Below are 25,154 nucleotides of genomic sequence, written 5' to 3'. Positions count from 1 at the left end.
TTATCCCCATTTTACAGATGAGAAAGCTGAGACACAGAGAGGCCAAAGAGGTTGCCCAACACAACGGCTCAGTAGCAGAGCCAAGATTTGAACTCAGGTGCTTGGAAGCTGGACACTTAGCATTTTGTTTTCTGTGGTCCACAAAGAATTCCTATAGCCTGCTTCTTCGATTATTTCTCATTAATATCTTTTTATGTCATTAAATACATTTGTTCAATACTATTTTCAGTGATTGCCTTGTGACTTGCCCTGTCCTCCCCACCTTTTGCAGTAGTGGGGATTGAACACAAGGGTGCTCTCTGACCCCAGTCCCTCTGATTTTTTAAAAATTTGGAGCCACAGCCTTGCTAAGTTGCTGAGGCTGGTCTCAGACTTGCAATCTTCCTGCCTCAGCCTCCCCCATCGCTGGGATTACAGGTGTGTGTTACCATGCTAGACTTCCTGACTTATTTTTCTTTTACAAAGGTCATGCTCGTGAACATCCTTGAAGTTACATCTTTGTTTCGTATCCAGAATTCTCTGGGCAAAGGCACACCTTAAATCAATCCCTGGACTATACAGAAACAATTACTTTCTCAATGAAAATTAGTTTTGGAGCTGACATATTAATTTAAAAAGAGCTTAATGATAAACAGAAAAAAAAAACCCATAAGTTTTAGCATGTACCATATAGAATCACCTAATAGCAATTCCACACATGAAAACAGTTAATTGCTAAAATACATAAATGATAGGAACCTCTGCGATGCTCATTCACCAGTCACCCCCGTGCTGCTGGGTGTGACCTGCCTGTCAGGTCGTGGCGCGTTTCCCTGAGGGGGGACTGGGGTGCTGCAACACCTGGCCTGTAATCTCATCGGACGGGTCCCAATGACTCGACACACTGTGGTGAGCATTTCCACAGCACAGATTTTTAAAAAAGGCTCATGATTGAGAATTTTTACTTTGGAGCAACTATGTCGTTTGTATGATTCTGGCGCTGAGCTGGAGGAAATGAGCCTCCTGAGTTCATATACCGCCAAACGTCCCTCCCATAAGGCCACTCGTAAATGAGGCTTCCTCTCACGTGGGCACAGCTCAGGGCAGGCATGCCCTGGCAGGGTGGGACCTGGGGGGCACTTACTTGGGCGGCTTCTCCACGGTGCGGTAGGAATTGAAGGATTGCAGCTGGTTCTGGACACCGCTCAGGGAGTTGGCCAACTGCCTGTCATTGAGGGTCACGATGGTTTGCTCGATCCACTGCAGCAGTTCAGAGGCCAGGGACTCATACTTCTCCACCAGGCGCTCCGCCTCCATGGCGTGGTCCAGCACCTGCACCACAGGAGACAAGGACATAGGGTTCTTGCCAGTGGGGGTCCCTAGCACAGTCCTGCAGTTCCACCTTGCCCCTGCTTTCGGGGAGTAAGACCTCTGGGCCAGGCCTCTTGTGGCCTTTCCACCTCCTGTCTCACGGTGAGCAGTACCTTGCCAATTCTTTTGCCTTCCACAGCCAGGGCCTTCATCTTGGAGAAGTAGTGGTAGTAGGTAGCCACATAGGTTATGATGGATTTCTCATCTGGTTGGTCCACATTCACATCTGAGAAATGGGAATACTCAGGTCAGGTGGACTTCAGAAACCTGCCTCCTTTGAAACCTGAGTCACTTGCACTGTGCCCGGGCCTCCCAACCCTCCATGGTGGGCATGTCTTCAGCTCCTTTACAAGCAAAGTGACACCTCCACTGTTCAGACTAAAAGGGCTGAGAAAAGCTCACCTCTTCCCCCTCTCCTAGACAAGGACAGGCCCTTCAAACAGTGTACACAACCTAGAAGCCAAAGCGCGCTTCTTCCCAGCATGCCCACTGGACACGAAAACTAGTTGCTTGAGGGAAGAAACACTAGAAAAGAAAGAGCTTGCCGTTTGAGGTCAGAGCCTGGGCTTGCAGGCTGGAAAGATGTCTAAGAAGCCAACAGATTCTGGGGCAGTGGGACATAAGACTAAGCCTCCTGGACCTGGGATGCTGTGCAGTAGACACGGAGGCCAGTGCCTAGCCCTGTCCTGGGACATGGCCACCCTTGTTTCCAGCCTAAGTCCCAAACCTCAGCGATGGGCCACCCAACGGCGAGAGTCCCTCAAGCAGAAACAGCTTCCACCACCTGAGCAAGGCTGACCGTGACTTGAAATCCCTGGGCTCCTTTAGTTAGGCCAGATTTTATCCTTCCCAAAGGTCAGACTATGAGACTAGAAGCCCCTTGACTGCTTCTGAAAACTCGCAGGCAGGCAGGAGCCACTGACGTCATCTCGGAAGTCGCAGGACACAACCATGTGCTTCTCAAAAGCTCTCCAGGGAACTCAATTCAGCCTACTTCTGTCTCTAGGTAACTGACGGTGATGTCGCCATGCTGGACTAAGAGCGCTCGGGAGATGGGGCCACACAGGTGGGGTGGGAAGCAGGAGAACGTGACCAAGACCCAAACCTGCCCAGCGAGCTTAGGAAGGAGCACTTCCAACAGGCAGGTGCTTGGCCCCTCCCTGCTCCCCTTTCTGGCTGCACCAGACTGCTCTCTGCTCTGCCAAAGGCAGCTGAGGAAACTGGCCCTGGAGCCAGGCTGCTGGAAGTCAGATCTCAGCTCCACCAGCCACACGGCCTTAGCCAGGTGCTCAACCTTTATAGGCTCCGTGTTCTTTCTCTTTCTTAAACTGAAGATGATAATGGTATGGGCTTCAAAGGGTTGTCGTAAGGATTTGATTAATTAAAACATGTCAAGTGCAGTGCTACACCAGGTACAAAGGAAGAGCCGAGTGGCCATCACTGATCTCATCAAATTTCTGAGCAGAAGCACAGGAGCCAGTCCAGAGGGGCAGCTGACCAGGGGCCAGTTCTCAGTGGAACCTCAAGCTCATGTAGCTTAAGTTAGAACCCTAGAATTTTAGAATAAGAAGGGCCCCCAGAAACCATGAGGACTAGCTCTCAGTCACAGAGCTTCTCTACGCAGGAGCTGGGATGGAGCCCAGAGCCCTGGGATCTTTCTTCTGCAGGAATCCCTTTCTTCCTCCAGACTCTTTTTTTTTTTTTGAGATATAATTTTCATACCATAAATTCATCTTTTTACACAGCTCAGTGGTTTTCAGTATATTCACAAGGTTGGGCAATCACTGTTGACTACATAGTTCCAGAACATTTTCATTCCCCTGCCCCAAGAAACCCCATACCACGGGTAGCTGCTCCAGGTCCTCCCCTCCCCAGCCCAGCATGCCTTCTGCCTCTGCCCCACCTTCAGGATCCAGCAGCTTGGTCAATCCCAGCTCCTTTTCAGCCAGATTGAAAGCATTCTGCAGATTGTAGTGTGCATTGCATTTCTTCAAGGACTCAAAATCCAGCAGGTCTGGCCTGGGGCAGGGGGAGATAGAAGATATCAAAAGCACATGAGGGCTGGGGGCTGTAACTCAGTGGTAGAGTGCTTGCCTGACACGTGTGAGGCAGTGGGTTCCATTCTCAGCACCACATAAAATAAATAAATAAAATAAAGGTATTGTGTCCATCTACACTAAAAATTTTTTTTTTAAAGAGAGAGAGAGAATTTTAATATTTATTTTTTAGTTTTCGGGTGGACACAACATCTTTATTTGTATGTGGTGCTGAGGATCGAACCCGGGCCGCATGCATGCCAGGCGAGCGCGCTACCACTTGAGCCACATCCCCAGCCCTACACTAAAAATTAAAAGAAAAGCACATGAGACCCCCAAAGAGGAAAACTCAATCTGTTCCTCTTTATCCCTAAGAGTCCAACTCAATTTTGTCTAGAAGGGAGCACCGCAGCTGGGCGCTGTGGCACATGCCTGTAATCTCAGTAGCTCCAGAGGCTGAGGCAGGAGGATTATGGGTTCAAAGCCAGCCTCAGCAACTTAGCAAGGCACTTAGCAACTCAGCAAGACCCTGTCTCTAAATAAAATATAAAAAAGGGCTGCAAATGTGGCTCAGTTGTTAAGTATCCCTGGGTTCAATCCTCAGTACCAAAAAAAAAAAGTAAGGGAGTAACCCAAACCAAACCTCCACTGCTCCCACCCTCCCCCATAGCACCCCCTACTTCTAACATAAGTTCTTAGTGGAGCACGATGCTCCCACATTCCAGTTCCTCTCTGTACACTTGTTCCTTACAGCTGTGGTGAGCTCATCTCATCACCTTTGGCCTACCTATGTGTCCCTTGGGTCATTAACCCACGTGCTTGCAAACCGGTCTTACCGATGTTTGTGTACGATGGCATTAAAGGCCAGTCCATCCCTCCAGCTGGTGGTGAAGTTGTGCACGTTAACATTGGGATACCTGGAAATAGGGAAAAGTGGAGAGTGGGGCCGAGCCCTGGTCTGGGAGGGAAGGACAGTTCTAGGTTGTGGATCCCAGAGCCCGTCCATCCTTTGATGCACAACCTCAATGCACCTGGCCCTCCACTGCCACATGCCCAGGGCCTCCTCACCCTGCGGTCTTCATCTGGCACCAGAGCAGCAGGGCGTCCTTGGCTGACTTCTTCTCCTTGTTGTCTTCTGTCTCCACACTGATGTCTTGGATCTAAAAAGGAAGAAATGCAGGGACCTCACTCCCTGGACAGGGGCACCTGGCGTTATCAGAGACACTCAGAAATGGCAGGAAAAGACTTGTTAGACTGCTGTCATGCAGGTGAAGGGACAGAGCCTAGGGCCCTTTCAGCCTGGGCAAGTGACATGAACCATTGGGTCTGAGGAATTTAAGGCAGCAGGAGGGGTAGGAAGCCGGTGAGTACAAGTGCCTGCGAAGAGAGCTGGTTCTTCCAGGTGGGGAGCTGAGGGCAGATCAGTGGACATTTTCTGAGATCTGCTTTCAAAGGTGAAGCCGACAGAACTCTGCTTAGGGCTAGAAGAGGCAGAGAGGTCAGGTGTGATCAGGAGAGTTGAGATGACACTGGGACATAAGCACATGGAGGAGGAGGCCAGACCTTTCCTGTGGTTCTCAAACTTTCAAACTCTCTGCAATGACGGACCAGTTTATAAGTTCCTAATCCCCTGTGAACCACCCTGGGGTCCCAAGGCACATGACCAGCACACAGAGCAGGCTCTGGGGAACTTTGCCACAGGGAGTTGGGCTACTCCAAACTGGTCTCTCCCCTGTATAACAAGGTGAGTCCCCTGATCTGGCACACAGATGTGACTGCATTGGCCAACTTTGGGCCAGGTTCCTGACACTCCATTTTTGAACTTATCACGGACCAGCTTTAACTGTTGGAGGTGCAGAACAGGTGCTTGGTCCGCTCACTGAGGAACACCTTCGAGGGTACCTGGAACCGAAGGATGATGGTCCAGACCAGCCCAAGGGTCAGTCGGTGGTTCCCATCCACGATGTCATGGGAGCCCATGTTTTCCAAGTGCACTTTTTGCTCCTTCAGAAACTGCAGAGCCTTGTCTACATTCTCCAAGCAGTGGATCCTCATGCGGCCCTTAGTAGGCTTTGGCTGTTGGGGGACAGTGGGGAGGTGGCACAGTGGCATGGGGCTGTGGGTCTCCTCCTTCCTCCCCAGCCTTCCCAGGGCCGCGCTGGGCACACCTTCCCACGTCCTCCCTCAGGAACACAGGGACAGCCTCAGGGCCGGGGCAAAGGTCAAGGAGCTGACGCTAAGGTAATAGATGAGGCTTGGGCAGATTAAGATTCCCAAGGGAATTAATTGCACCCAGAGTGGGTGGGAGAAGAAATGTTTTCAATGGGGCTACTGTTCCTGGCTCTGCGCAGCAAGGCCCCTGTGAAATCCACGCAGCAAAGCCTCCTGGAGCGGAACTATCCTCTGGGCAGAGGGGCTCCCTGTGCTCTGCCCTGCTGTGGCTCATCTCTCTAGGGGCCCCTCCTGTGGCTTGTCCCTTTGGTCAGTTGCTGATCCCCACCCCCATGATGGCAGCTTACCAGTGTCTCTCCCGAGAGCACCTCCAGGAGCCTCAAGAGGTTGCGCCCATCCCGGAGGTCGCTGTACAGGTCTCCCACCCGACACGTCACCCGGGCCAAGTGCGAGTTCACCCACTTGGTGAAGGTTTTCTTCTGCACGGCTTCTCGCTCATCTGTGGTGGCAACGTGGGGTCATTTCTATCCTTTGAGTACGGTATGCCTGCTTCTAAATACCAGTTGTGTGTGTGGGGGGGGGAGTAGGAAGTGAGGTGAGAAGTGAGGAATTTGGAATGAGCTCATAAGCAAAGTAAAAAACAAAAAAAAAAAAAAAAAGGAGAGACAGAAAGCAGGCTCTGAGGAGAAAGAGAAAAGGAACTGTCCATGGAGGGGCTGGGATTGGGCTCCTTCATGTAACAGTGGGGGAACACTAGGCAGGCTACTCCACCCATCAACTTCCCCACCTGTAAAATGGGCACGCTACTTTCTACTTTAACACTCATCATGTTGGTTAAATGAGATACTAGTATGGGACACCTAGTGGATGCCTGGCATAGCTGGCTTCCTGGTAAGGAGCTGCCATAAAGGAACAAAGCAGAGGGCGTGGTCTGAAATTACAGCAGCGGCTCTACCAAGTGGTCATTAGACTTGACAGTGGAGAGGTTGCGGGCCTCCTCAGCTCACTGTCCTTAGATCATGGACAGAAAGGATGGGCCACTCTACTTCTGGGGTGGAGTCACCCAACATCCCAAGATTGAGAATAAAGACCTTGCAAGTTGGGGAGCTCTCCAAAATAAGGGAGGCAGGCAGGCCGAGTTAGGTGCCAATTTAAAAAAAAAAAAAAAAAAGATAGAAAAAGTCCTGCTGCTTGGCCCACAGGATGGCTCCTGGTCAGGGGATGCTGTCAGGTTCCATAGAAAAATGAGAATTAGCAGGGCGTGGGGTGCACACCTGTAATCCCAGTGGCTCAGGAGGGTGAGGCAGGAGGATTGCAGGTTCAAAGACAGCCTCAGCAACTTAGCAAGGCCCTAAGCAACTTAGTAAGACCCTGTTTCAAAATAAAAAACAAAAAGGGCTGGGGATGTAGCTCAGTGGCAGAGCAGGCCCGGGTTAAATTTCCAGTACCAAAAGAAAAATGAAAATTAAGAATTTTGCCAAGGGAAGAAAGAGGTTCAGGCCTTTGGGAAGCTGTCTGGTGGCTATGATTCCTGCCAGTTCTCCTCCAAAAGCCCAGTGTGAGAACCTAACCCAAGTGGCCTGGCGTGAAAAGTCACCTTTGTTCCCATCTCAGCACCAGCATCTCAGAAACTGAAAAGACTCATCCCTTAATCTCACATTCCTGTGCACCTCACCCACAGAACAGCAACACACCCATGTCTATTCCTGTCTTTCTCACCTCCAGCCCCTGTACCTGTGCCAAACCTGGGGTCCTAATGACTGCGTGGGATGCTCCAGAGCACCTGTGGAACCAAGGGTGCCTCTGGACACCATTCAGAGTCTACAGGCTCTGCCTAAGCTGGGGATGGCCCAGATCATCCTGCAATGACTGGATCCAGCGGGGACTGCCTGCTATCAGGCACAGTGGGGTGAGGCCACTTTATTCTCCACACAGGTAGAATAAAAGGGGAAGACATGGAAACAGTGATGGCTAGAAACATGGGCAATGCCAAGTCCCAAAGTATACGTCACAAAATGCCTACAGCATCCCTAGACACACACACACACACACACACACACTCACACCATGAAACAGCGACTGCCAGAAATATATTTAAATGTGTGTGCCAGGATGGACATGCCTGTTCAGACTTCTACCTACCAACCTCTCCTTTGACACACACCCAGTTTCCACACACGCCCCCTCACACACATTCAGATGCCCACTCAGAAGCCCACGGAAACAGAGGAGCTCTAGATCCTGCGCCTCTGGCCCACTCCCTGTCTTCCCTAACTGGGGGAGCATGGCCAAACCCTGGGAGGCCAGCTGCCTGAACCTGCTGAGGCTTCGGTTGCTGGCACTGACCTAGGGCTCCTTCCATCCTCTTTACCTTTGCACCCAGTGGGGCCCTCAAGGTCAACCTCCCACCCCCACTACCCCACATGGTCCTTCCCAGTGGGTCCAAACCTTTCCCAATTCCGTCTACATCTCTGGAGTTTCTGGCCACTTGTAATGATTCCCTCTAGGGCTGGTCACGTTGTCTCCCAACACAAACATCTGAGTCACAGAAAGTGCCAGCTCCAGCTCCTGGGCCCAGGCTGTTCCCCCTGCCCTAGTCCCCTCTCGCACACCGGGCTCCACTCTGCCTGGGGGCACTCACCTTGGAGCTGTTTGAAGCGTCCTTCCAACACGCTGGCATACTGAGCAGGGTTGATGAAGGCAGCCGGTGAGAGCAGGAGGCCCCCGGGGTTCTGAGACCCTTCCACAGCCTCGTAGTAAAGCTCTTCGGCCCCGTTCAGGCCGTTCCCGTGCACCCTGCCCACTGCGTTCCCGCTCATGCCGCCCGCTGCCCCTACACAGCCCGCGGCCCACAGTCCATGCTCCCCTGCGCCTCGCAGCTGGCAAGTGTCTGTCCCCTGGAGCCTGGGCCTGGGGTCCCGGGAGGCTGCCGTCCCTGGTGGCGGGGATTCAAGGATGCTGGGAGTTTCAAGGAGTGGGAAAAAGGAGTTACGGGATGTCTGAGCTCCTGAAACCAGTGAGCGGGGCACACCTGGCTGCGGCGAGAGGAGACACCGGCAGCTCCCGACAAACAGGTCGGACCGTGGCGGGGGAGGGGCGGGAGGCTGGGGGGCGGAGCCGGGCTGCAGCAGGGCCAGGCCCGCGGGGGCGGAGGAGGGAGCTGCCAGCGCCGGGAGACCTGCCCGTCAGCCCCAGGTTGCCCAAGACTGGGGAAGACCCGTGAGAGAGGCCCCCAGAGCAAGCCGTCTGCAGGGGCTGCAAGCAGGCCCCTCTCAGGGTGACCCTGGGCGGTCCCTCTCCAGGAGAGGCCCGCTTTGATCTTAGCTCCGAAAGCAGAAAAACAGAAACCTGGAAACAAGGAGATTCTGGAAGAAGCCAAGCCCCCAGCTGTGCTAATAGGTATGGCTAGGGTCCTCGCCACTAGGGGGTTAGCATCATCTATGGTTCCAGGGCCTTCCTTGCCCACGAGGGCTCTCCTCAGCCAATGTCCCAGTCCCCAGTTACGCCTCACTGCTGGGCCGTCCACCACATCTCCTTCCTGCCTCTTCCTGGGCTTCATACACTCGCCCCTCCCCCATGGCCTTCCTTTTAGTATTCATGAGCACCTGGGGGTGTGAGGCACAGAGTACGCCAGCACAGCCATATGGAGCTGCCTCTTCAGGGCATCACCCGTGTAGTGGAGAGATAAAGAGCACCGAGTGGCTCGCATATGTGCACAGACAGACTCATAACAGTCCTGGGGGCACAGGTCTGGAGGGCACAGGTGTTAGGACAATATTGGGTGGTGTGTACACAGACATGGTCATAGTTCCGGGTGGCACATGTCCTGTGCACCCAGTTATCATGATCATACAGGTTGGCCTGTGGACCATGCACAGACACCATGACAGTCCTGGGAGGCATGTGTCATTACAGATACGGTAAGAGTCCTGGTTGGTGTGCGCACACGAGCTGTGTGTCGATACCATGGCAGTAGTAGAGAATCAGGAACCAAAAACTAGGGTTCCAGGTACACTTTCCCTCAAAGAGGGGACATTTTCCATATCCCACACCCCTGTTTTCTCTGAGATAGAGAAGCATTGGTATGACAATTTCAACAGCCAGCCAAAGACCCTGCCAAAAGGGAAAAGGGTCCAGGTCTTCAGAACCAATGGCCACCACACAGGGATCCTTAGACTAATGCTGCGTTGGCTGAGAAGAACTATGTGGGGAGATTTGGGAGGGTATTGGGGATTTAACCCAGTGAGACTCAACGCCTAAGTCACATCCCCAGACCTTTTTATTTTTTATTTTGAGACGGAGTCTGGCTAAGTTGCTGAGGCTGATCTCAGACTTGCAATTCTCCTGCCTGGGTCTCCTGAGTCACTGGGATTACAGGCCTGCACCATGGTGCCCAGCTATTTGGGGAGTTTTTAAAAAGCCTCAGTTATGGCCCATATGGCCAAAGATTCACTGTTGCCAGGGAGGAGCTTGGGAGCCCGCGACAATAGCTCCTGGATAAAGCATGGGGCCAGGTTTGGGAACCTCAGCCTCAGTATCTCTTCTCTCAGCAGCCACCCACTGGGGTGCCACCTCTTAGGAGTACTCCTGACTTCTCACTGGACTGGGCTGGGCAATGACAAGGGAGGGATGGAAGAGGGGAGCCAGACTGGGTGGGTGGCCTAGGGGTGTGTGGGTGACTCAGCCCCACGCCAGCCTCTGGTGGTGTCAGGTGGCAGCCGCACTGTTGCCATGACAACTCCTCCCCCAGAACGCAGGGAGGCCCGCTGAACGAGTTTGTTTGTGCTCAGAGCCACCGAAAGGGAGAGCCCTGGCCGCAGGGAAGGGCAGGGACCCAGGTGGGCGGAGAGCAAACCCTGGAGAATGGGCTTCGGAGGAGACTGCAGTGGGAGAGGACCTGCTTCCGGAAACAGGTAGATGAAATGATGGGAGTAACAGGTGGCAGGTGGAAGGAACAGGTGGGGAGGGTGCAGAGAGGATGGCGGCCGGGAGGGAGAACAGGAATGGGAAATGACAGTGGAAATCAAGGAAGGCAATGAAAGGCAGGGCTGTGGGGGCGGAGACAGAGTGACAGTGAGAGTGCAAAAGGAGGAAGGGGCATGACCCAGGGCCCAGGCCAGTGAAGGAAGCTGTTGAGTCAGTGGAGCAAGTCCAGGGGTCAGCTCCGATGGCATCTCTGGGCCTGGGGTAAGGGAGGCTGCGGAAGGTTCTGGATTGCAGGAAGTTTGCTCTTGAGGCTGGATTTGGGGACCAGGGGCCTGGTGGGCTATTCTGGGTTTCCCACTTAGTACAGCAACTTAAAAAGTGAGGTCTTCCCATAGGGGTGAAGGACTCTCCACCACCCGCTTGGGACCAGCCTCCTCCAGTCTCCTCAGCACCTCCAGTGGTCCTCCCCTGACCTCACCTGCCAGGGCCTTGATTCGAGACCTCTCAAAAAGGCGAGCCGAGCTGCTGTCATTGTCCCAGTCTGAGTCGGGCAGGTCCCAGCGGTTGTTGATGTCACTGTACTGGCCCTGGATTTCCAAGCTGTCAAAGTCTGTGGGTGACAGAGTGCTGCTCATGGTGGTGGGTGGCTTCCTGCTCCTGCAAGAAGATGAAGCCGGTGAAGGGCATCTCCGGGCCTCTGGACCTCACCCTCATCATGTCCTTCCTTCCCTAGCTCTGCCGTTGCTCTCCTCAAGGCCAGGGGTGGGTTGTTTGTTTTAGTTTGTGAAAATTGGTCCCCAGGGGGAGAGGGGAAGCCACCATGAGGGACAGGAATGTGGAGGGACTGAACATGGCAGATGGCCTGTGGAGGGAGGCAGGAGGGTAACACAGTGTCTCAGAGCACACGTGTCTGCACAGGGCAGACAGGAAGGGCTTCAAGGGCTCAGCCGAGGGAGGGCAGGGCAGAGCTGGGGGCTGCAGATGGCCCTGAGCTTAGCATGTGTCAGAATGGCGCAGTGTGTGTGGAGTGGTGTGAGGCAGACAACGGGTGTGAGTCCCCTTGAGCAGTAATGAGTGGAAAGTAGACTTCTTCCCTCCCCACTTCTCCTGTTCTGAGCCTTCTGCCTCCCGTAGGCTACTGAAGATGGAGAGACCCAGCTTCTGCTCTGGTCTACCACATCTACCACAGATCCTCTAGATGGACTGATGAGCTGATAGGCAAGTAGGGACCAAGCACCTCGGAGTTCAAAGAAGGACACAGTACAGTTCTCTCCCTTTATATCCTTTTGCTTGCTATAAAGAATGCTTAATATGTGCTCCATGAATGTCAGCTGTGCTACATGTCCCTGCTGTTCACATGCATCTCCTCATCACTACCCCCAGCGGGGCCAGGGTCCATGGCTGTCCCCATTTCATAGATGAGGAAGCAGCACCACAGAAATAAGCCACTGGTTCAAGGTCACACAGCTGAAAGGACCACCAAGGGTTGTTTTGTTATGAGTGGATTTTTTTGTTTTTTGGTACTGGGGATTGAACCCAGGGGTGCTTAACCACTGAGCCACACCCTCGGCCATTTTTTTTTATTTTGAGACAGGGTCTTACTAAGTTGCTGAAGGTCTTGCCAAGTTGCTGAGACTAGCCTTAAACTCATGGTCCTCCTGTCTCAGCCTCCTAAATTCCTGGGATTACAGGCATGTGCCATGGCACCTGGCACCACCAAGGTTTGGAAGCAAAATTCTTTCTCTTAATTACAGTCTCTGAGATAGAGATTTACAGATTCTCTGACCGACCTGGAGCCTATTAGTGTGGTGGGTTATTAGCACTCACCACAGCACTCTAGGGCCTGGCTGGGAAACCTGGATCATGTATGCTGCCAGCATTATTTATGACCTTAACTTTTGCAAACACATTTTGTCCTCAAACCTAACAAATGAGAATGGGATCAGTTGCTGGGGACTTTTTTTTTTTTTTAATTTAATGAGTATTGTTCAAAGTTCTTGTGTAACATGACACTCGGCAGCCATTCAAGAGAATGGTGGTGGAGAGTGGGGGGAAGGTGTCTGTAACTTTAACAAAATCCCAAATTCTACATTTCTCATTTTTCTAGTACCTCTTGAATATGAAGACATTTTAATCCTGAGCTCTACTTCCTGGGACCAGGGCTGTGAACTTGGCCATCTCTGGTTCTGGGAAGGAAGGAGGTAAGGAGAACCTCTTCTGTGGTTTGGGGAAGGAAAAAGGAATGGGTAGTGAGACGGGGGTGGCTGGGGAGGTGTGTTCCCAAGGGCACGCAAAGGCAGAACTTGGCTTCTATCATTACCTGGTTCCGAGAAGCTGAACCTGACCTGCTTGAAGGGCAAGGCTGCCAGCCCCTCCCCTTTCCTTGCACATCAGGATTTCCCTGGGAGTGGCCTTAATGAGGTGTGAGGGAGCTCAGGTCTAAGGTCCCTCAATTGGGGCTTTTCAATCCCTGTAGCAGAACAGGGAACTTAATTTCCATTAGGCCTAGGACTCCTGTCCCATCATTTCCCCCAACAGATTCTTCTGGATTTGCTCTGTAAATATTTATATAAAAGTAAATTCCAGGGCAGAGGTGAATCAACCCGAGCAAAGAGCACTGTGGGCCAGGCATGACCTGAGCTAGTCACGTAACACTCTTAGTTGCTGGATGGCAAAGCAGTCCCCGTCCCAGCCCTTCAGGTTAGGGAATTCCGACCAGCAGCCACTGTCACACTTAGCTCTGGGAAGGGGACTTCCAGCTCTCAACCCATGCAGAGACCCCTACACAAAAACACCAACATCTGAAGACCCCTGAGGGTCAGTGTATATGACCTTGTCCCTCTTACCAGGAGTCACAAACTCACTGAAGCCAGTCCCCAGGAGTGTTTTGTTTGGCCAACATTGGCTTTAAAATAACTGATTTTGGATTCTTTCAGGTGGGATTGGTTCTACCTTCTCCACAGACCTCACCATTCCCTTTTGCTCCTGTGCAAATATGATTTACATATTTATGTTACCCTCCTGGCCCCTGAAGGCCCCTGAGGTTTTCAAACCATTATCATGTGTCTTTGTACTCCACAAAGAGCAGACACTTGAGGGAAGCAAGTTTTTGACTGCTGTCTCTAAGCCAATGTGTTCCCCAGACCTCCAAAAGCCTCATGAACCCAAACACGCACTGCTCTTGCTTGTTTTTGGTGACCCAACTTGGTCCTTCCAAGGACCAACCAGGGTCCAGGCATAGGATTCAGACCTTCCAGGGGAGGCCTGGCTGGTACAAATTCTCTGTGGAATCCCATCATTTGGGGGAGAAAATCTGAAACTGGAACCTCCCCCTGTCAAAGTTCAGTCAGGGACATCTGTGCTTTGCAACCTGAGTTCCCAAGAATGCCATGATATGGCTAAGGAACCTAGACAGCACTATGGGGGGTCAGAGATCTCCATAGTAGCATTGTGCTGTAACTCCAGAGACTTCCTGAGAATGCTGTTCATCACTGTGGCTCTGAGGCCCTATCTCTGCGCCTTGAGAATTGCGTTCTCTGAGCATTCCAACTCTGCAGCCTCCGAGTTTTTTGAACAATACGTTCTCTGTCAGTGTCCCCGGCTGCCATCTCCAGATTCCTATAGTTTTCTGTTTGAATTTCTCCTACCCAGATCCTGCTCTGGTTCCCTTTCACTGGCACCATTCATAGAGCACCATTCCTTGCCTGTGACCTGAGACTCTATGCTCATAGGCTGCTGGGGAGCTCCCCCAGCCTCATACCCCCCCCCCCCCGTCTCTCCCTATACCCTCTTCTCAGAGGATTCCTGAACTCTGGCAATAGGGTGGTGCAGCAACTAATCCAGATTACAATTTGTCCAATCCCTTATTCTTAGCCACTGACCTCTATCTGGGCCCAAGTAGCTTATATTGTTAGTGTCAGAACAATGTCAACTTCCGACAGATGCAGGCTTGGGGTGCTGCGGGAACTTACACCCAAGCACTGTCGGATGCAGACTCTGCTCAGCTGGGTACATGTGGGGCTTCTAGGGCAGCTGTCTTCCCTCCCCCTTGTCTCTCGTTTTAGCTGATGTATAAAGCTAGAAATCCTGCCCCCAGGCTAGAAGCTATCTTGTACTCTAATTCTTCCTCTCACCTTATCCTGCTTCTGCTTAATTCTTTTCCTCTCTCAGAGACAGTTGATGGGTCCACGTCTGTGCTCCGCACAGCAGTTCAGCTGCAGCTATGGCTGCGCTTATCACATTATATCAGTTAGTTGTTTATGTTTCTCTCTGCTGGCTCCAATTTTAACTCATTGAGGGCTGGGTCTTCTTTTTGTGTTTTGGGGGCCCAGCAGAATAGGTATTCAATAAAGAGACATTGAATGAATTGAGTACGATTTATTTTTTTTTTTTTGGCCATCCAATTAATGTCTTTCTTAGGGATGGAGAAGGGATCATGGAAAGAATGAAAACGGGGGTGCAAAAGCTGATCCTCAACTGGAGTACTTTCGGGGTTGAGCTCTATGGAGGACCAGGATTCTCAAAACTCACGGGAATCACAGTTACCTAGAATGGAGGGTCCAGTTACTGAATGGTTCCCCCTACCCCAAGTTTCTGATTCAGGGATGGGGAATTTGCATTTCTAACCTGTTCCCAGGTGACATTAAAGCTGCTGGCATAGAGAGCACACTTTGAGGGTCACTCTTGTCCTAGGATGACAAGCAGCTGGAATTGGTTAGAGGAGCTACGAGAACTGAGAAGACACATTTTCAGGGGTGAGTGTGACTAGATTTAGTTTCTAGGTGTGTTCAGGCCCCATCCCATGCTAAATTCCAATATAACATCCCCTCTAGAGCCCCATCCATGAGAAGGAGATTGAAGATGGAGTGGGCTCTAGAGCTAACAAAACTGAGCAGATGCCCTGACACAGCGAATCACAGAAGTGCTGAAGGAGGACAGGGCTGGAGCAGCCAGGGAAAGACAGAAAGGAATAAATGACAGCAGGATGAATAATAGAAGAGATGGGGACTTTGGCAAAGTAAAAATCTTATTTGATTTCAAAGTATAAAGGGTGGACTGGCAGAAAAAGAAAAAGGAGAAAGAAATCACAATGAAACCCAGGGCTCTGAGGGAGGCAAGAGATAGATAGATGTTCCCAGGGCAGAGAAGAGGAGGAAGGCAGGAAAGACAAAAACCCCAAACCATTTCCCAGGTCAGGACTCACTCTGCTCTGAAGAATTTAGAGACTGGACTAAAGAGGGTCTGAATTTTGACTCTCTCCTGCAGAATCTTCCACTTAGGGCAGAGTCATTTAGAGTCTTTCACTCCCTTCCCCAATCCTGGGTTTACATCATTTTCTCCATGGGATGCAGAAAGCTCCATTTTAGCTTTTCCTTCACTAATTCTTTGCTCTCCTGAATGTGCCAAGAGGTTACCTCACACCTCCAGCTAAGATACAGATTTGGAACTCAGTCCGCCCTCTTCTTCAAGGAAGATGCCGGCATCTGCCAGCTTTCAGTGTTGGAGTTGTGGCTGCTCTCAGCGGGGAAGCTGCTGAGAAACAACCCGCTGAGACAGCCTGTAGCAGGTTAGAACAGGGGCAAGCCTGCATCTCAGACAAGGAGCAATGTCATGAGGTTAATAGGGCAAAGTTAGTCACTGCCAGAGTGGATGGTGGTATGGACAGTGGTGCTGGAGGTAGAATGGCCCAGCCAGGACGCCTCCCTGGGTAGTTGTATGACAGGCCGCCTCCACAACCCTGTAAATGTCCCGGCCTCCGAAAAACCTTACAAGACGCTTCCCCATAGCTCCAAAGAAGAGGCTTCCTCCAGCCTTTGCGAGTGCCACGGTGGTCGCCGCCGCCAACGTGTCCCCCTCTTCCACACACTGCGAGGGAGCCTACGTGGAGCTGGCACCCAAGGGGTCAGGAGAAGCCCACGCGGCTCCAGAGCGAGCCCTCAATAAGGGAGGGAGCCGACTGCCCGCAGACGCGGGACGGAGCCAGCCAAGCGCGTCCTCGGCATCCGGACCGGCGCCGGCTAGTCAGCCTGCGGAGCCTCAGCAGGAGAACTGCCTGCGCTGTCAGACACGCTCCGAGCCATCCGACCCCTATCCATCAGCGCGTCTGTCAAGCCCCAACTCTTCCAGACTCTTCTCTTGGCTCCTGAAAGGCCCGCGCCCCCCAGTCTCGACCCCCACCGTCCTCACACTGGTACCTGGCTGCTGGCACATGACACTGTGCATCCTGTCCCCTGTATCCCGCAGGATTCAGGGTCAGGCGCCGCATCCTTCCTTCCCGACTCCCTGGAACCGACCCGGACCCCGACCCCGCCGCCGGCACGCGGCTGCACAAAGCGCGCCTCCTCGCCGGCCGGGACAAAGCGGGCCGGGGCGCCCGCACCTACCTGTGTGCGGAGCGCTGGCGGGGCGGGCGGGAGCGCGGCGGACGGGGGCGCACCGGTCGTCGCCGCGCCCGCAGCCCGGCCGCGTGGGGCGGTTGCGGGCGGCGGCCGGTGGCTGCCGGCCGCGGGCGCACAGCGGGCGGGCGCTGTCACGGGGCGCGAGCGGCGCGGGGGGCGCGCGGGATCGGCGGCGGCGGCGGGGCGCGTGGCGGAGGCGCGCGGGCGCGAGCGGCGGGACTGCGGCGCCGCGGAAGGAGGACAATAGCCTCCCCCTGCCGCAGGCCGCCGGCTCCCGCGGGAGGCCGGGGACCATCTGGAGCCCGCGGCCCCGCGGGGCTCGGGGCGGGGCCCGAGTCGCCCCCTCCCCGCCCGGCGCCATGGCAACCGCGGCCCCTCTCGGTTCTCCCCACAGCTTCCCGGTCCTGGGTCGTTGACCTTCCCCGGGGCCAATGCGGTGGCTGCTCCGCAGCCGGCTCCCGACCCCCACCGCCTTCCATGTGGGTGTCCCCTGAACCCCCGCCTTCCGGTCCTCGCTAGCCAGCCCCGCGTCAGCCCTGGGCAGCCTGGGTACCCCCCACAGCTTACGCGGCTCGGTCTTAGTTTGGATACCCCACCTTTGTCCTTCGCCTTTGGTCCAATATCCGTATCCCCGGGAAGCGCAATCCTTCTTTTAATGTCACTCACCGCGGAGATGTCTTCCCGAGATGCGGCCTCTGTTTTCCTTTTCAAATGTTCCTCTTTGGGCACCTCCAGGCCATCTCCCTTAAGCATTTCTCTCTGCCATCCCCCCTCTCTCTAGTCCTCCTTCCGGCAGGTAGGCTGGCCCGCTTTCCCAAAGCATCGCCATGGTGCTCCTGGAGATTCGCCTTCTCCCAAATCAGATTCTCGGAACAGTCATCGCAGCGGCTTCTCAGCTCCTCTCATTTATCAACCAACAGAATTCCGGCCTGTCTTAAAGGGGGTGGGGGCGGGGGTGGACATTTCTAGGCCTGGCACAGGCTGGGTTTCTCCTTGGTTTATTAGTGGCTGAGTGGTCCAAGGTCTAAGGTCATTAACCAAGGTGAACAGCTCTCTGCTTAGGAGAGGAAGAAATGTACCCGAGTTATAACAAACGAATGGGGTGGGTGCTGGCGGTGGGTGCTAAAAGTGCGTTATGTCATGTGACACTCCACCCCCACTCCAGCTCTGAGAAGTAGATGCTGTTCTTCCAGACTAGAAAACTAAACTAGGCTCAGGGATGAACTGGTAATAACAGGGTGGGCTTTCTTCAAAGCCATTAGGTTCTATCTGCCCCTGAAGAGATGGGCTCATTTCTATACGGGATGCCTGGAATTGTCAAGGAAGGGCAATTCAAAAAAATGTGCTTTCAGTGAATTCTTGGGTTCAAGGTTTGGTGTGTATGTGTGTGTGTTTGGGAGGGTTGTTTGTTTATGAGCCAAGGGTCTCACTAAATCGCCCAGGCTGGCCTTTTGTTCACTATCTTCCTGCCTCTGGTAGTAGCCACCCTGACCAGGTGGGTTTAAGGTTATATAATGGCTTTTGGGGTAATTGAATTTTAGGATTTTGCTTCTTTCTTTATTGCATACTGAAATAAATAATTGAACTACTTTCCAGATATGATTTTGGCAAAGTAAAATAGCATGTGTTAAATGGACTTGAAAACATTTGCAAGGTAAAACAAAATCCTGCTACCACCCCTAACTAGTTGTCATCTCATCCACCAGGCATTGGTTTTGCTAGTCTATAAAATGGGTTGGGAGACCAGTGGGGAGTTACATTAAAAGACCACTCTGAAGATCTCTCCCAGCTATCCATGCTGTGATTCTACCACTCGAATGGAACTTGGCTTTCTGGGGTGCACCTCAGGCTATTTATGATGATGATGATGATTTTTTGACAGTCACTCCTTTAGGCAATGGAATCAAAAGAGCAAGGTCATACTGTCCTCAGAGGTGTTAGTGTATGTTGGAAAGTTCAGGAAGAAGTAGGCCAAGGTGTACATAATGGTCATCAAGGAGTCTTGGACAGGAACTTTAAAGTTGATGGGATCAGAATCAGCAGACCTGCTAAAGGAACTGGAACCATCAAACTGCTGCTGCTGTACTGATTATGGGAACTGAGGGTCCCAAGACAGCTTATTAGATGGTGGCCCAGTTATAAGTCAAAGATCATAGGCCTTATTAGGTCTTATCATTAATATAACAATAGCTTTTGTAGAATAATTTCCTACTTTCAGCATTTCATAATCTTTCAAAAAGACTTTCTAGAGGGTGGGGATATAGCTCTGTGGTAGAACATCTGCCTAGCATGTACACAGCCCTGGGTTGACCCCAGTACCATTAAAAAAAAAAAAAAAAGCCTTTGTAAGGTAAGCATTCTAATTTTTATTCTCATTTTATTAATAAGTAAACTGATTTTCAGACATTTAAGTGAATATTCAAATTCACAGAATTACTAGTTTATGATTAAAAACTCAAAGGTTTTTTTTTAAAGAGAGAGAGAATATATATATATATATATATATATATATATATATATATATATTTTTTTTTTTTTTGTAGATGGACACAACACAATGCCTTTATTTTTATGTGGTGCTGAGAATCGAACTTGGGTCCCACCGGTGCTAGTTGCTGACGCTGGCTCTACCGCTGAGCCACAATCCCAGCCCCAAAGGTTTTTTGATTCCTAGTAGGTTCAGAGGGGCAGTATAGCATAATGATTAAAAGCATCAATTTTGGAGTTAGGTTCCCTTAAATTAAAATCGAGTTTATTTATGTAACCGAGGACACATACTTACCTTCCCTGGGATTCAGTTTCCTCACCTGTAAAATGTGGGATCAAATGAGTTATTACAGTTGAAGTATTAGAACAGCACCCTGCACATAGTAAGCACTCAATCAGCATCAGCCATATTTTACCATTTTATGACTTTACTGTTACCCATTTTGGAAAGGAAGCATGCTCAATAAAGGGAACACTGAGATCACTTGTCAGCTCTGCGACTGGGTTGCTTTGGAAACTTGTTATTTTGCTCAATAGTGAATCAGTATAGTCAACGGTGAAGAAAATGTCTGCTTCCTTTTTACGTCAGTTGCAAAAGTGAGTGGATGATGTCCACTAAATATGCTGAGTTTCTCAGATAATCCAGATTTGTTGCTTAGATTCCCAAGATTCATGGAAAGATCTTGGCTTCTGCCACCAAGCTCACAGAATTAGCTGAGTTCACAGCTCTTGTTTGTGTGCCATGGGAGAGGTGTCCCTCCTTCCATCTGAGACTGCTTCTTCTGGCTCCTGCTCTAAGTTTTATACCCTCCCACACTCTCATGGCCCTCACACCTTCTGGTGAGTTCTCTCTGCTGGCTCCTTCCCATCAGCATTTAAACATGTTCAAGTCTCTGCCTGCTGAAAAAATAAGGAATCCTTCATTGCTGGGTGCAGTGGTGCATGCCTTTTATCCCAATGAATTAGGAGGCTAAGGCAGGAAGATCGCAAGTTCCAGGCCAGCCTCAGCAATTTAGCAAGGCCCTTAGCAATTTACTGAGATTCTGTCTCAAAATAAAATTTTGAAAGGGCTGGGTGTGCCTCTGTGGTAGAGGGGCTCTGGATTCAATCACCAGTTCTGAAAAAACAAAAACAAAAAACCTCAGTGGTAGCATATGTTACCCTTACCCTTTATGTTCACAGTCTTCTTGAGTTATTAGCACTCATTGGCTCTGTCTCTTCTCTGTTCCATCAAGCATTCTTTCAACAAAACATATAGCTTATCATATGCCAGGCACTGTGCTAAGATCTGGGAATATAATGATGGTAAAGTAGACATTGTCCTCTTGGAGGATTCTCTGGTAGGGTTCACAGACTTTAATAAAATAACCCCTCAGATATATAATAACAAAGTATAATGAATGTTCAGAACACTATGAGAGTTTAGCAGACAATAGTAACCTGATTAGGGAAGGGAGGGTGATAAAAGGAGACCTTTCTCGAGTCTTATGAGCTGAGATTTGAAATAGTAAAAACATTAACCAGACAGAGAATGGAGGATAATATTGCAGTCAGTCAATAATATTAATTGGGAACTATATTTCTTACACTTTGCATGTATCATTTATTTTTTATTTTTTTGGTACTAGAGACTGAACCCAGAGGCACTTTACCACTGAACCACATCCCTGGCCCCCCTTTAAATTTTTTTTTTACTTGTAGATGGACACAATACCTTAATCTTATTTATTTTTATGTGGTGCTGAGGATCAAACCCAGTGCTTCACACGTGCTAGGCAAGTGCTCTACCACTGAGCCACAACCTCAGCCCCCCAACCCTTTTTAATATTTACTTTGAGACAGTCTCACTAAGTTGCTGACGCTGGCAGCCAACTTGCAATTCTACTGCCTCAGCCTGCTGAGTAGCTGGGATTACAAGTGTGCGCCATCAGCCTATATCATTTTTATTGCATTCTTGGAGAGGTAAGTATTAAGCCCATTTCAAAGATAAGGAGACATTTAGTGATTGAGTTTTATTCAGGGTCATTGAACAAGAAAGGAGTAGAGCTGGGATTTTAACCTAGTTTGATACTTGAGCTCATGTTAGTAGCCACAGAGACAGACTAGATGATACCAGGGCTGATGCTGGATGCCTGGTGCATGTAAGAAATGGAGAGAAGGCCATTGTGGAGGGAAAACAGAGGGTAGGAGGGAATGTGCAGTGAATTGCAGCTGGGAAGACAGGCCAGGGCCATATCAAGCAGAACTTTCTATATCATTTGAAGAATTTTTATTCTTACCTTTAAATCCTGGGGAGGCTATTGAAGGGGTGGAACAAGGGGTACAAACAATTTTGTATATGAAAAAAAAAACGACTTTCGAGGCTGGGGTTGTGGCTCAGTGGTAGAGAGTTCATCTAGGTATGAGTTGCTGGGTTCTATCTTCAGCACCACATAAAAATAAATAAAGCCTTTTCACCAAGATGGCGCCGAAAGCTAAGAAGGAAGCTCCCGCCCCTCCCAAAGCTGAAGCCAAAGCAAAAGCTTTGAAAGCCAAGAAAGCAATGTTGAAGGGTGTCCACAGTCATAAAAAGAAGAAGATCCGCACGTCACCTACCTTCCTGCGACCCAAGACATTGAGGCTCCGGAGGCACCCCAAATATCCTCGGAAGAGCGCCCCCAGGAGAAACAAGCTTGACCACTATGCCATCATCAAATTCCCTCTGACCACTGAGTCAGCCATGAAGAAGATTGAAGACAACAACACACTTGTGTTTATTGTGGATGTCAAGGCAAACAAACACCAGATCAAACAAGCTGTAAAGAAGCTCTATGACATCGATGTGGCCAAGGTTAACACCCTGGTCAGGCCTGATGGAGAGAAAAAGGCATATGTTCGACTGGCTCCTGATGATGATGCTTTGGACGTTGCCAACAAAATTGGGATCATCTAAACAAAGTCCAGCTGTCTAATTCTAAATATACTTTCTTTTTTCCAACATAAAAAAAGTAAAAATAAATAAAGTATTGTGTCCAACTAAAAAAGAAAAAAAGATTCCAGCTGCTGAGTAGGGAGTAGGTGGAAGGAGTGCAGAGGTGGGTGTGAGAACCAGTTAAGAGGCTACCACTGTGGTTCAGGTGAGAAAGAAGATGGTACCTTGCACTCGGAAGTTAGCAGTGGAGATCAAAGTGCAAAGGGAGGAAAACTTGACAAGATGTGGTGATGGGTTAGATGTGGAGGTGGTGGTGAGAAGAAAGGGTTTGTCAAGAGTGGACTACGCAACTGGAAGGATGGAGGAATATTTCAGGATGACCAGGTTTGGGCAGGGAGATTATTGGTCTTGGATCCGGGTTAGAGATACCTTTTAATCAATCATGTTGAGCTATTGAGTAGTCAATTGTATATGGGTGTGGAGTTCAAAGGGGAGATCTGGACTCAAGATATCCATTTGGAAGACATTGGTGTAGGGACAGACGGTAACTGGGATAGACGAGCATTGCTGCAATTGATTTAAAGTGCTTTCAACAAGGTTGTCAATAATCCTATTGCTAAATCCAGTTGTTATTTCGAATTGATGTCTTACTATCCCCCTTGATAGCAATTGATTCCAATCATTCCCTGAACTTCTGGAGATTCTCTTTTGATTTAGGATTGCCATACTCTCTCTATTTTCTTTCAACTCCTGTGGTCCCTCCTCTGTTTCTGTTGCAGGTTCCTCTTCTGTTTGTCACTTAATTTTTTTTTAAGATTTCTTTTTTAGTTGTAGATTAACACAATTTTTTTATTTTATTTATTTTTTTAATTTGGTGCTGAGGATCGAACCCATTACCTCATAAATGCTAGGCAAGTGCACTACCACCGAGTCACAAACCCTAGCCCCTTGTCACTTAATTTTTATTGTTGTCTTTGATAATGTTGATGATGGTGTGTCTAGGACTTTTCTTATTTTATGCACCCTTCCTGGGCCATCTTATGCACTGGGCAACTCAAGCAGTGTCTTTAATACATTAGTCTGACAGATCTGCTGGAAACCCTTCAGTAGCTGCCCATTTAGAATAAAACTGAAAGTTCTTAACAAAGTCTCTGCATGCTGTGTACCTTTCCAGCCTCCACTCCTCCCTTGGTGCTCTGTATCCTAACCATAGGCACATCCAGCAGTTTTCCCACTGCGAGTGGGAATTTGAACAGGCTCTTCCTTCTGTCCGGAATCCCTCTTTCTTTTCCATTTCACCCAATGGTTACTCATCCTTTGGGTCTCAATATAGGTGGTCCTTCTTTTGGAAAGCCTTCTCTAGGCTCCAAATCTGGGAGAGGGGCCTCTGACAGCATTCCATTCTGGATCCTCACCACCACTGGTTATCTTTCCTTTTGGAAGGTGAGGTCCATGAGGGAAGAGAGCACATTTATTTTATAGTTGTAGCCTTGGCAGAGCACAACCATAGATATTTGTGCAATAAACTAATGAGTACAAGGAAAGACCGCGGGGGAGAAGATGAATCTTTATTATAAATAGATGAAACTAAATGTTTTCATTTCAAACGACGTGCTTCCCATTTCTTTTACCTCTACTCTATCCCCTATTACTTAGGCAGCAGTAAGCACTTTGAAGATGCTCTGCCTTTTGCACATGGATGCTACAGAGAGATCAGAATTAAATTCTTTGCTTTTAAACCCTAAACTAGACCTTTAAAAATCTATAGCAGAGGGGCTGGTGTTGTGGCTCAGTGGTGGAGTGCTCGCCTACCATGCAAGAGGCACTGGGTTTAATTCTCAGCACCACATAAATGTAAAATAAAGATATTGTGTCCACCTAAAACAAAACAAAACAAAAATCTATAGCAGAGGGCTGGGGGTATAGCTCAGTGGCTGATCACATGCTTGGCATGTGAGAGGCTGTGGGTTCATCTCAGCACCATAAAAAAAAAAAAAAATCTATAATGGGGATGACGTTCTTTCTTTATTTTTCTATAGCTACTTCCTGCTGTGGGGATGATGTTCTTGAAAGCTCCAATTTTTAAGTTGTAAGAGCCAGGTGCTTGAGAGGAATATTTTTTTTTTCTCCAGAAGCTTCACTTTAAATACCAAGAGACAGAACCTGCTAAACCTAAAGCCCAGAGTTTATGCCATCATCTGTTGAGCTGGGAAGAACATGTGAGTTTTCCCCTCCAAATAGAAAATATAATCCTTTCTGGGCTTGGAGTAGAATTGAAAGGGGGAGGGATGGACCCCTGGGGCTCTGTCCTCACCTCCACAGGGTGGGGGATGGAAGAGGCTTAGGCTCCATTTCATTCCTGGAACTCTGAGAAGACACAGCCTTTCAGAGTAGCCCAGGCTGTCCAGGGGCAATTGCCACAGAATGAAAAGGGCATCATTCATCACCTGTGCAGGCAAAGCAGGCAAAGGGCTTAAGATAATCTCTCCTTGCCCCACCCAGCCTTCTTATCTGCTAAGTCCCAATTATCTTGACATTTGGAAAAAGTCCAGAAAGAAGTTCCTTGGTGTCATGGGGTGGGCAGGGAGATATATAGATAGATAGATAGATATGGCATTTAGGTTGGCAAGTTAAAAAAAGTTTGGGATGGATAGTGCAAACTGGATAAAGATAGATGTGGGGGTGGGGGAGAAAGAGAGAGAGAGAGAGAGAGAGAGAGAGAGAGAGAGAGAGAGAGAGAGAGAAAGCATGCGTACACGTGCTGAGAACTAAAAGCCAGGGTGCCTGCAGGGACTGGCGTGGAGTGCAAGTGAAAACCACCAAGAGGCTGAGGGTGGATGACCAGGGCCCAGATGAGGTTCAGAAGTACCAGGG

The 25,154-nt window shown here is 50.0% G+C and overlaps 2 protein-coding genes and 1 pseudogene across 3 annotated transcripts in view; 2 read left to right on the top strand and 1 right to left on the bottom strand.

The window, feature by feature from the left end:
* The window catches only part of Rbm14 (RNA binding motif protein 14), a 76,538-nt gene extending 76,355 nt beyond the window's left edge, over positions 1-183 (top strand). Inside the window, exon 3 of the mRNA XM_077797942.1 lies at positions 18-183. The gene's annotated coding sequence lies outside the window, so the exon portion shown is untranslated. The remainder of the gene's footprint in view (positions 1-17) is intronic.
* Sptbn2 (spectrin beta, non-erythrocytic 2) overlaps positions 1-11,137 on the bottom strand; it is a 31,247-nt gene extending 20,110 nt beyond the window's left edge. The window contains exons 1-8 of one of the 2 annotated variants that reach the window (XM_026396694.2): positions 10,963-11,137; positions 5,906-6,057; positions 5,289-5,462; positions 4,455-4,546; positions 4,223-4,303; positions 3,254-3,369; positions 1,464-1,576; positions 1,124-1,311 (exon numbers count right to left, since the gene is read on the bottom strand). In XM_026396694.2, the coding sequence (XP_026252479.1) occupies positions 1,124-1,311; positions 1,464-1,576; positions 3,254-3,369; positions 4,223-4,303; positions 4,455-4,546; positions 5,289-5,462; positions 5,906-6,057; positions 10,963-11,119 (1,073 nt within the window). In that variant the 5' untranslated portion in view covers positions 11,120-11,137. Of the gene's footprint in view, positions 1-1,123; positions 1,312-1,463; positions 1,577-3,253; positions 3,370-4,222; positions 4,304-4,454; positions 4,547-5,288; positions 5,463-5,905; positions 6,058-8,199; positions 8,436-10,962 lie in introns of those variants that run through there. The other variant, XM_026396695.2, reaches the window with a different exon arrangement.
* A 10,693-nt stretch (positions 11,138-21,830) lies between these two features.
* On the top strand, positions 21,831-22,301 carry LOC113188384 (large ribosomal subunit protein uL23 pseudogene; annotated as a pseudogene).
* The last annotated feature ends 2,853 nt before the right edge of the window (positions 22,302-25,154 follow it).

The sequence above is a fragment of the Urocitellus parryii genome, chromosome 4, assembly GCF_045843805.1.
Source record: "Urocitellus parryii isolate mUroPar1 chromosome 4, mUroPar1.hap1, whole genome shotgun sequence".
Taxonomy (NCBI): Eukaryota; Metazoa; Chordata; class Mammalia; order Rodentia; family Sciuridae; genus Urocitellus; species Urocitellus parryii.
The sequence above is the reverse complement of the archived record's forward strand: the minus strand, read 5'-3'. Positions and strand labels throughout refer to the sequence as shown.